Source organism: Scyliorhinus torazame, chromosome 15 (assembly GCF_047496885.1).
Source record: "Scyliorhinus torazame isolate Kashiwa2021f chromosome 15, sScyTor2.1, whole genome shotgun sequence".
Lineage (NCBI taxonomy): Eukaryota > Metazoa > Chordata > Chondrichthyes > Carcharhiniformes > Scyliorhinidae > Scyliorhinus > Scyliorhinus torazame.
Genome location: NC_092721.1, coordinates 48,902,950 through 48,915,125, shown reverse-complemented (window position 1 = coordinate 48,915,125; position 12,176 = coordinate 48,902,950). Strand labels below are relative to the sequence as shown.

Here is a 12,176-nt window from a genome sequence, read left to right as displayed (position 1 = left end):
GTTACAGAATTAAAAGAAGGTTTAATTACCGGTAAAGGACAGCAGATTGAATGACTAAAATGTGAAAAAGGAACCTATAAATTTTGTTTCTTTATCATATTCACTGTGACTAGGAAATGTTAAAGGGTACTAAGTGGTGCACGCAGGAGACAATGGGCTGAATTTTCACCATGTCAAGATGTTTGGGGAACACTTTAAAAATGACGGCCAGGTCCCAATTCGTGGATTCCCAGCCTAATTCCGGGGCTGCCGGATTTTTGGAAGTACCTTTTAAAGGGCTGGCTCCTGTCAAAAATGTGCATCCTGGTATCCCTACCTGGCCAGCTCCATTGCAACGATGGGCAAGTCCTGCTTCTACTTTATACATGAAAAGTTCCCACCTTGTCTTTCTTTCTTCTTTGAAGTTAATACTGCCAAAAAATAAGAATCTTCAAAATGTTCAACATAAATGTTTGCATTTTAAATGAATTTAATGTTTTTGGGGACGACTCAAGATGGCTCCTGCATGGCCAGGTGTAGGGATTGCCTTGCTGTCTACCCCAAGCTGTCCATGACCATCCACTCTCATCCTTTGCCCTTTCTCATTCAAACTCCTCAGTAAGTCATCTGGATCTAATAGTTAAGACTGTCTTAGTCCTAACTACAAGTTAAAGCCATCACTGCTCATCACTTGACCATGCCCACTCTTCACTTTTCTCCGTGAGCGTTGGATCATCAAATTTGGTTGCCTGGACTTCCCTGGACATACCTGGATTCCTGTGCTTTTGCATTAGACTATGTCATCAGACTCAGCAGTGTGTCTCTGATCTGCTAAGCTGGTGCATGTATTTGAAAGCAACTTTGATCAGTTTACAGCCTTTCATCGCCATTCCTTTCTCTGCTCGGCCTGTGACTGGTTCTACTGGTTGTTTAGCTTCAGTTACAGCCTGTCTCCTGGGTCAAAGTGCAAACCACAGCTTCTGGAATTTGTACTGACCAGTTGCAAAGTCATCGCTATTTTGCCATCCCACGACTGACTCTGCACACTTCCTGGATCATCATTGGCACAGAAATATCTTCAACAGTGATTTCTCCCATATTCTGTTTTTCGATCAGCTTCTGGATTTCACTTGTTTGCTGCACATGTCTCCAAACTTGGATAGCTCATTGATGTTCCATGTCAACTCCACCCTACATTTTTCCACCACTGGACTTTAACTCCAACTCCCTCCTATATTGTTGCCTCTCTATTCCATGTTTACGATAAGGATATATACATCTGAATAGCTGCTACATAACCAGATCATGTAACTTGTAATGCATGTCTATTTTGGCTGCCACTCAGATTGGAGTCCATCACTTCTATTTCCATTTTATTTTCTACTCCTTTTTCACTTTTCTTCTCTTTACCCCTCCTGGACCCCTCCGTTCTGCGGTCATGCGGTCTCTCATTTCTCCACTCTGGGGTACTCTGCCCTCTGAAATCCCTTCCCCAGCCCTTCTGTACTTCTCGACCCTCCCACAATCTTGCTGAAATGCGAGGCTTGATGCCCTCTTCGGAAATTCCCTTTGTGCCTCCTGATCTTTTCTGTCTCATTCGTCCCTCCCAGTGCTGACTCAGCATTTCAGTGGCCAGCACCTCTCTCCGCTTCACCCTCCAGAATATCCATTCACTTGTGGAATCCATTTTTCAATCCAATCATTTGTGCCTATTTGCACCTCTGTAAAATCCTCTGACTCCATTCTGCCTCTGTTAAAAGCCTCATCCATGACATTACTTCTGCACTTTACTATTCCAATTCAACCTGACTGTCTGCCACATTCTACTCTACATAATCCGGAGGTCATCCAAAACCCTTCGCCAGTGTCCTAACTCACACCAAGTCCCATCACCCCCGCTGTGTTTATTGACCTTTACTGGCTCCCAGTTAAACAATGCTGCAATTTTAAAATTATCATCAAACTTTTCCATAGCCTTTAGCCTCTCTATCTCTGTAACCCTTTGAAATGCTCCACCGGTTATAAGACCATAAGACATAGGAGCAGAATTAGGACACTTGGCCCATCGAGTCTGCTCCACCATTCAACCATGGCTGACATTTTCTCATCCCCATTCTCCTGCCTTCTCCCATAACCCCTGATGCCCTTATTAATCAAGAACCTATCTATCTCTGTCTTAAAGACACTCAGTGATTTGGCCTCCACAGCCTTCTGCGGCAAAGAGTTCCACAGATTCACCGCCCTCTGGCTGAAAAAATTCCTCCTCATCTCTGTTTTAAAGGATCGTATCTTTAATCTGAGATGGTGTCCTCTAGTTCTAGTTTTTCCTACAAGTGGAAACATCCTCTCCACGTCCACTCTATCTAGGCCTCACAGTATCTTGTAAGTTTCAATAAGATCCCCTCTCATCCTTCTAAACTCCAACGAGTACAGACCCAGAGTCCTCAAACGTTCCTCATACGACAAGTTCTTCATTCCAGGGATCATTCTTGTGAACCTCCTCTGGACCCTTTCCAAGGCCAGCACATCCTTCCTTAGATATGGGGCCCAAAACTGCTCACAATACTCCAAATGGGGTCTGACCAGAGCCTTATACAGCCTCAGAAGTACACCCCTGGTCTTGTATTCGAGCCCTCCTACCATGAATGCTAACATTGTATTTGCCTTCTTAACTGCCAACTGAACCTGCACATTAATCTTAAGAGAATCGTGAACAAGGACTCCCAAGTCCCTTTGTGCTTCTGCTTTCCGAAGCATTTCCCCATTTAGAAAATTCCGGCCTCTTGAGCATCCCTGATTTTTATCACTCCACCACTGGCAACCATATGTCTTCAGAGTGCTAGGCTGCAAGATCTGAAATACCCTCTCTCAAACTCTCTGACTTTAACATTCTTAAACATTCCCTCACCCTCCACTCTTTGAGTAAACATTTGGTCATCTACCCTTGTATCTCTTCACCCGGCTTGGTGTCAAATTTTGTTTTGCAGCACTCCTTTGGAACATTTTACTTTGTTAAAGGTGTTATATATATATAAGTTGTTTGTGTAAACTATCCTAAAAAGGGGACAAAAATATCAGTTAGATATTTCCACAAAGTGTTTCCCCAAAGACATTTCTGAATCTAGTCAGAACGGAATACTCTGTTGTGTGTTTTGGCCATCATCATGTACTGAAATATGTGAGAATGGTCTTTACACATATATAGTGTATGATAGCTGCTACTATAGGACAACAAAATTAACATCAAATTAGAGACTGCTCTGTTTGTGTGGACAGAATCTTACTCAACAAAACTGTAGGTCTGTTCTTCTGACTGTAAATATCTCCAGGGTATGATACAGTATTAACACTGCTGCCAGCTACACAGCAGAGCCTCCTTCTGGCTTAGCAGCAAAATAGCCAACGGCTCCCCTAATCGGCACCGTTGCACAGTACATAAAGAACCCTCACACTGGACTGGAGAATCATGAACAGGCACTGCAACCTGTACAATTTTTTCATAACTTCATTGGCCTAAATTATGTAGCTTTATTTCCACTGCCATTATGCAGAGCCATACCAGCCTCCCCGAACAGGCGCCGGAATGTGGCGACTAGGGGCTTTTCACAGTAACTTCATTTATTTTGAAGCCTACTTGTGACAATAAGCGATTTTCATTTCATTTCATTTCATATCAAATTCAGATTGGAAACCATCTTCTTATAAGGCTGCATTTAAACTGGAGAATTGTACAGTATCCCTCTCTGATTGCCTTGTGAAAAGCTATCGGTTCTTTATTTGCAAGTTGTTTTATTTCAATATTTGCCATAGTCCTACTATAGGATTCAGCATGAAAAGCAGATGGAATTTGAATTGGTGCATAGCTAGGAAAAGAGCTGTTGGAAAATCAGGTACATTGAACTCCAGATATGCAAACTGCCAATACAAATTAAAACCTGAATATAAACACAGTATTCCCAAATCTGCCAAGTGCAGATTTCTTGGTTTAATCACACGGAAATATAACAAATTATTTTGCATGCATAAAATAAATCCTAAATTCTCCACAGTTTAACTAGAAGATTTCACCTTGAGATACCAGGCTCACTTCTGTGCAAAGTAATTTTTTGTTAAGCATTTGCTAATATTTATGTTTGTCTTGAACTGTTGAATGAATAACTAAACAGTGATACAAAGATCTGCTAATTAACTATTTGTGTCTGGAGGCAAAAACAATCCTAACCCAAACATAAGCCAACCTAACAACAACGTGATCTGATTTTTGAAATTCAATTGTACAAACAGTCGTTTGGTAGTGAGAATTAGAATATTGCTGATTAGAGAGACATGTTGTCGAAGATTTTCATATTGCACTCATCAGAACAAGCACAAGAATGCCAAATTTCAAACAATCCCGTGGTATAAATTGTTGTCATCTTTTGAAATTTGGCATTCGTGCGGTTATTTTGATGAGTGCAAGATGAAAATCATAGACAAAATGTATTTTTTTCAGCAATTATCCTCAATGAGCGATCACTAGTCGTGCATGCTAAAGTAAACTTCTTCACTTTGCGTTACTTTCATGGTCACTTTACTCAACATTCTATGTTCTACATGTTAAAATATGCTTGATGAGCATAAACATTGTTTTTAGTGAAACCACAGTCTCATATACTAAAAGCAAAATATTGCAGATGCTTGAAATCTAAAATAAAAACAGAAAATGCTGAAAAAACACAGCAGGTCTGTCAGCATCTGAAGAGACAAACAGAGTTAACGTTTTGTGTCCATATGATTCTTCAGAGCTAAAGAAAAGTCTTACAGATGCAAAATGTTAACTCTGTCTCTCTCTTCACAGATGCTGACTGACCTGCTGAGTTTCTCCAGCATTTTCTGTTTTTATTTCAATGTCTCACGTATGTGATTTACAATAATCAGCTCTATGATCAAAGGATGTTGTAAAACAACGGAAAACAACAATTCTTTCCCAAACAAGATACCTGCCTCCTCCCATGAGTATCGCACAATATTTTTGCGCAAAACCTGAAATAAAATGACTGGAGGTAATTTCTCAGGAACGCGTAAATTTAAAATCAAAATACACAAATAAAAATCTCTTCAAATTCTTTTCCATTAAAGGGGTAAAGCAACGCAAAAATATTTAACCCTGGCAGAAATTGATATCGCAACTTAACTGATAATACACTGAATGTTTTCTCTCAATTAATTCCTATGCGGTTGATATTATATTTTATCTAAAGGTTTCAGCTGTGCTCGCCAGTAATTTGATTGTATTCAGGGGCGAGATTCTCCGACCCTCCGCCGGGTCGGAGAATCGCCGGGGGCTGGCGTGAATCCCGCCCCCGCCGGTTGCCGAATTTTCCAGCACCGGAGATTCGGCGGGGGCGGGAATCGCACGGCGCCAGTTGGCGGGCCCGGATGGGCCGAAGTCCCGCTGCTAGAATGCCTGTCCCGCCGGCGTGGATTGAACCACCTACCTTACCGGCGGGACAAGGCGGCGCGGGCGGGCTCCGGGGTCCTGGGGGGGCCCCCACGGTGGCCTGGCCCGCGATCGGGGCCGACTGATCTGCGGGCGGGCCTGTGCCGTGGGGGCACTCTTTTCCCTCCGCCTTCGCCACGGTCTCCACCATGGCAGAGGCGGAAGAGAGTCCCTCCACAGCGCATGCGCGGGAATGTCGTGAGCGGCCGCTAACGTTCCTGCGCATGCGCCGCCCGGAGATGTCATTTCCGTGCCAGCTGGCGGGGCACCAAAGGCCTTTTCCGCCAGCTAGCGGGGCGGAAATTAGTCCGGCGCGGGCCTAGCCCCTCAAGGTTGGGGCTCGGCCCCCCAAGATGCGGAGGATTCCGCACCTTTGGGGCAGCGCGATGCCCGACTGATTTGCGCCGTTTTTGGCGCCGGTCGGCGGACATCGCGCCGATACCGGAGAATTTCGCCCCAGTTCTTTTTCTGAAAAATACTTCACTTTATCGCTGGAGAAAGGAAACTATTCTTTTGTTTAACTAGTTGTTTTTCCTCATTGTTTTTGGATTGGATTGGATTTGTTTATTGTCACATGTACCGAGGTACAGTGAAAAGTATTGTTCTGCATACAGTCCAGACTGATCATTCCATACATGAAAAAAAAATAGGACAAACACAATGGACCAATCTTAGAGCAAGCTATTATAAATAAACAACATCACTGACCTCTAGCAGTTCTGCACCCAAATATTGAGCCTGAAGTTGCAGCAGTACATTACTGAAATAAATGCTTGTCAATTGCGAGGGATGGTTATTTGCATGGCGGGGGGGGGTGCTATGTAAATGATGGTGGTGCGTTTCTGCAGGCACTTCTCCAAAGCGGAGCAAATGGTCAGGTAATGATGAAATACATTGTTGGTTGAGAATCTCGAGAGCTTGCTGGTCGATTTAAGCTCCTTTTCCATTTTACTTGCACAAATGGCATCTCGCTGTTAGCATCTCCATTATGCTGAGGAACTTGCTGTATTTGTACATTAGCAGGCCATTCAACTTGCCACAGAAAGATGAGGCAAATAATTAATTCTTCAAGTATTCCTCTTTAGATCATTGTTAATGACTGCCAATCAATCATTCCGGCCCAGAAATGAAATAATTCAAACCATAGAGTCTCATTCCTGCATGTCGTAATCGGTCTCTTTTTTTCTCTCTGTTAATTCAATCTTTCTTTCTCTTTATTTTGCTTTCTGTACCTGATTTGACTGTAATTCACCCTCTTTTTCCATCATTCCAGTTTCTTTCATAATCTTTAAATCTCATTTGTTGAGGTAGTAAATTGCTCCCACTGTTTACCCAAGTCTCAGAAGCTCTGTTGCCCTTGCCACAATATGCACTTTCAGCATGTTTTAGTACAAAAACATTTCAAGCTGAAGGGTGCAGGTCCAACTACTGGGGCATGCCGTGAGATGCCTAGGTCCAGTCATATTATTAATATTTTTGCGAGTGATTATTGCAACATCTTGTCTTGCCAACTGCATTACACAAAGATAATTGACGCAGATGCATCAATCATGACAGCTGCTCTTCAATTTTACCTTTGGTATCATAACCAGCCAGGGAAATATGTTTTTAAAAATGAGCACTATAAACCACTCATCTTCAAACTTTACATATATTTCTGTGGCTCTGGTCACTTAGACACCACTGCAAGGTTCTGACCTGTCTCCTGTTTGATTCCTTTGCCTCACAGGCTCCAGCCTACTTTCCACCTATTCCCTCAAACAGGCAAATTAATGAAACACTCATGTTTACCAACAACAAATCCATTAGGACAATATAAGTTAATAACAACTTGGTCAGGAAGTAATTAACAATTTCCCAATTCAATGATGTCCAACCTGGTGTGAAAATTCACTGTTGTTAATTATTAAGTTATCCTATAGTGCAATAAGTTAAACCTATTTACTACTGAAATAAAGGTTACATTATATATATTCCATGAAATTAACAAATTATGTTAGTGAATAAGGTTAAAACGTTAAATGTCCTCAGTAATTAATACTTCAGAAACCATCTTATCCTCCATTTTATCATTGGCTCAGTTTGTGATTGCATTCATCGAATCCCTGCAGTGCAGAAGGAGGCTGTTCAGCCCATCGAGTCTGCACCGTTGCTCAGAAAGAGCACATTATCTAGGTGTACTCCCCCCCCCACCCTCCCCCGGGCCCCCGCCTCCCCTATCCCCGTAACCCTGGGAGAACATGTAAACTTCACACAGACAGTCACCCAAGGCCGGAATCAAACCCGCCGGAATCAAACCCAGGCCCCTGGTGTTGTGAGGCAGCAGTGCTACGCACCTTGCCACCGTGCGTTCCATGGGTTGTTCCTTTTTTTGTTGCTTCATGAAATATCAAAACAATCCTCTCATCCATACAAATTCATAAGCAACACCAGAGGAGATCCATCAGCTTTCAAACATTCAGAATTCTACTGAATTCTCAAACAATTTTCACACTCTTTTTTTCAAAGTATGGGTAGAGTTTAAGTACAGAAATACTGCCTTCATGTGAAGAAGTAAAACACTCTGTTATATCAAAAAGAAACTGCACCCAGTAGATCCATTAATTAAATGCTCATAATTGAAGCTCATGATAAATGCACAGTTCCCGTTTACCACCAGGCCACCACCACGTCACAGACATAATTAGGCAGCCTGGATTAGCACAGGGAATCACGATGGTTATGGACACTTTAGCAATACTCCTCCTCAATATTTTATTTTCAAACTTTATTATATAGAATGAAAGTAAAAGTGTATTCTCTAGAATGTTTGTTAAAAACAGATTTGTGAACAACCATAAATGCTACCTGTATTGGACAAGAAAGGGAATCTACTAGTGTTAAACAATATGGGTACTTTTATATCAAACAGTTCTCCAGGGAAGGTGGTTGATCTGGCTTCCCTAGGATTAGTGAGAATGCACAGCTGATAGTGAGCCTACAGAGAAATTAAGAACAGCTGGCATTGTCCCATAATTCATTTTCCATATTTCCATTATTTTAATGTTTAAATAAATTCAAAACGCCTGTCTTGCGCCTAAGTGTCTCTGTGTATACATTGAACAGTGGTTATTTTATCTGAAATACTGTCCAGAAATTGATCAGTGCAGCTATAAATAAGAATTACTCCACATCACGACAGTTGGATATAATTTGTTTTCTGAGCTCATATTTGGAAGGCTATCAACATGATGTATAAACAATATCAGTGCCAACATTTCAGTAGTCTGAATAGGTGGTGAATGGAACTCAATGGAAGCACAGTTAGAAATATCAAGAATGTTCTGCCCTCTGAAAATCTGGAAGCATTGCCGTCACAGCAACCAGAGATTTCCTTCTACAAAAATCCGATAGAGGTACCTGTTCATTGGATTCTCATAGCAACGCTAAGCATATTGGTGTAAATATAATCAAAACAACAGGACAAAATTAGGAAGTAAAACAGGATACAATTTTTATCTACAAGGCAGTGGTGGGCTGACAATGGGGCAATTTTAGTTAAATAGCTTTGGTTGAAAACACAAACAGCTGTACCAAATGTGTACAATAGTAATACTTATTGATTAAAAATTAAAACTCTCAGGTTTTGATTTGCATTATTTGACTTCCAAAGCATGTCTCATTTGAAAATATAAACCATATCACTTCCCATTCCAGGATTACCAGTATCAGCATCCATTCTAATTTAAATCAATCTCAGTTACTATGTCATAGTATTATTAAAAGATAGGTGACCTGTGATCAGCTTTAAAATACAGGAGGAAGCTTTGTTTAATATGGACAAATATAATTTCCTCTCTTCCGACTTGTGCGCAAAGTATGTTGGTCGTAAGTTAGAACCGATCACGAACAAGTCTAAGATGTAACCCACCCAGAACCATTTGTGTATTCAAATCCCACAATAGTATTTCTGTGTCTAGCCACTCAGCTCAACATACACAGCCAATGTTATATCTCCAATGTTATATGGTAGTAACCCCACTAACTCAACTTTGCTGACGGCACAATCTGCTGAAAGGCGAGAAATTTATAATGAAGGAAACAAGTGAAAAGTAATTTTGCACAAAACTCTCAGAAAATTGACAACCATTGGTATATGTAGACACTTAATGCTTGGATCCTATAGGCACTTTTCCCCCCAAGCTCCACATGCACATTAGAGATCCCCTTAACGACCTTCCCAACATATAATCTACAATTCAATATATATATTAGGCTAATTTCAGTGATGTTAGTCTCAAATGAACATGGACCTGCAAATGTTTCTGAAGCTCTTGGTTACTGCCTTCAATGCTGGCAAGAATATTCTTTGTACCACATGATCGGTCTCATGTTTGACATCTAATAACTCATTATCCTGGTACAGTAAAGTGAATGGAAGTTGTTGAGCGGGCAAAGTCATTCTTTAACCATGTTGGTGATGTGGAAAACCTGCAGCTTGATGGCCAAAAAAGGTGTGCCTTTTAAATTCTACCTTGCAATTCAAATGTAAAACTTCAGAACAAAAGCCAAGAGCTGCTGTGTTTTTATTTCGATATTAATTAACCACAGCTAAACTGAATGAAGTTTTTATTTTCAATTTTAAAAAAAGACTCCCAACTTGCAAGGGTGCACCTTCAAAGACAGCACCAAGTTTCTGGACCATTCCCTAGTGTGCAGTAAGTTAGCAAGAGCGGCTGTCAAAAGGTCTGGAGCGTCCCTTACCCGAGATCTCTTGGTAGGGGATGTTGCTGAGGCTGAATCCTTTCGCACTGTACGCTTGCCTCACCTCAGAACAGGTCCGAGCTTTCGCATCAGCCAGCACCGAGCCACAAAACACAGCTAAAGTGCAAAGCACCGGCAGGAGGACAGAAATCCAGGACATTGTGGGCTGAAAATCCACTTTTTTTTCTCTTGCCCCAAACCCTGACGAACTCCCCTGAAAAGTCCTGTCAAGCACCGAGCTGGGGAGCTGAGGCCAATTCTCCAGGTAGCTAGCGCCCGCTGCTTGCCCACTACCCCCGGCTGCAGGTTAGGATGTACGTGCAGACATACATACAGATGTACAGTCCAGGGGTGACCAGTTTCTTCTTCAACAACAAAAAAGGGCAAGAAGAAGTCGTCGCTTTCTCCTCTACCGATCCACTCTGAATGAGCCCGCCCTCGGATCCTAAATGTGTGGATGGGAATCCTTGGTGTGTGCCTGATCAGTGAAGTTCACTCGGACAGGCTGAGACTGAAAGCTGGGAGTGAGAGAGATCCTGGAATATATTGAGAAAAAAAAACCTCCGCCTCTGGATGCTCTCAGCTCCTGAGAAACAGGACACAAGGCAAAACCCGGACTGGAGTTCTTGTGTGCAACTGGGAGGAGAGAAGGCGCTTGTCCAACTTGTCTACACAATGTATTCCTGTCAGGCAACAATATTTCACTGCAAACACATTCAACCGATTTTTAAAGGGACTTCTAAACTTCATTTTTTGTTGTTGTTGCTGATTTCTTTTGCTGGTGGCTGGTGAGTAAGGGCACTCTTATGGAACTGCTGGAAGACCTGCTGAGCTCTGAAGCTGCCTAGATGCATGACTGCACAGCAGCAGCCTGTGAATGCAGACCTACTCAACCCTCCCCCTCCTCCCCCCTACTTTCACCCCATCCCCCGCTGTGGGGACATAATTATAATGTTTATTTTAAAATGTCACCCCTGTTAAATAAACCAACTTGGGTTTAGTGCCTGACCACATCTCATTCCACGCACAGTGATTAAAAGTGCAGGGACTGCTGTGTGTGGGCAAAGACAGCAGTCACTGCAGAAACAGGAGCCCGCAAACAAAACAAAAAAGCAACGAGACGAATGACCGGTTAATCTGGCGCCAAAAAATGGTGTTGGTTGAGGGAGGAATGTTGCCGAATCAGGGGGCAGTGTGCCTGTCCTTTCACAGAGCTTGCTACAGAATCCACTTGAACTGTCACTCACACAGGGCTGCTGTGAAGAAAACGCTGCATCCTTCAATCTGTCACTTTCTCTCAGATTATGAACTCTAGCTTCCAGTATAAAGCACAACCTTTTGACCCAGAAATGATTGGCCAGCGGAATAAAGTTGACGCAAGGAATGCATGGTATAATGGAGAGAAGGGGATGAACAGGAGCAATGTTGGAGAAAAGTGGGAAAAGGGAGGAATAGAGGAAGGGGGAGGGCAAGTAATAATAATAATAATCTTTATTGTCACAAGTAGGCTTACATTAACACTGCAATGAAGTTACTGTAAAAAGCCCCTAGTCGCCACATTCTGGCGCCTGTTCGAATACACAGAGGGAGAATTCAGAATGTCCAAATTGCCTAACAACATGTCTTTCGGGACTTGAGGGAGGAATCTGGAGCACCCGGAGGAAACCCACGCAGACACATGGAGCACAGACACGTGGAGAACGTGCAGACTCCGCACAGACTGACCCAAGCCGGGAATCGAACCTGTGACCCTGGAGCTGTGAAGCAACAGTGCTACCCACTGTGCTACCATATGGGGAAGACAAGTGGGAAACGGGTGTGGGGTGGGTGGGAGGGGAAAGGTGAAAGGGTCAGGATAGAAGAACGGGAATGAGTGGGGAGAAAGGAGGCAGGGATTGGGAGGGTAAGTGAATACAGAAGTGAAGCCAAACAGAGGAGGGAGTGAGGGCAGAGGGAGTGTAGGATAGGAGAGGTA

The 12,176-nt window shown here is 42.7% G+C and overlaps 1 protein-coding gene and 1 long non-coding RNA gene across 2 annotated transcripts in view; one reads left to right on the top strand and one right to left on the bottom strand.

The window, feature by feature from the left end:
• Positions 1-10,915, bottom strand: part of gpc6a (glypican 6a) — a 1,492,324-nt gene extending 1,481,409 nt beyond the window's left edge. The window contains exon 1 of the mRNA XM_072476229.1: positions 10,202-10,915. Within this exon, the coding sequence (XP_072332330.1) occupies positions 10,202-10,361 (160 nt within the window). The 5' untranslated portion in view covers positions 10,362-10,915. The remainder of the gene's footprint in view (positions 1-10,201) is intronic.
• LOC140391587 (uncharacterized) overlaps positions 1-12,176 on the top strand; it is a 57,434-nt gene that overhangs the window by 40,925 nt on the left and 4,333 nt on the right. The gene's annotated exons all lie outside the window — the stretch shown is intronic.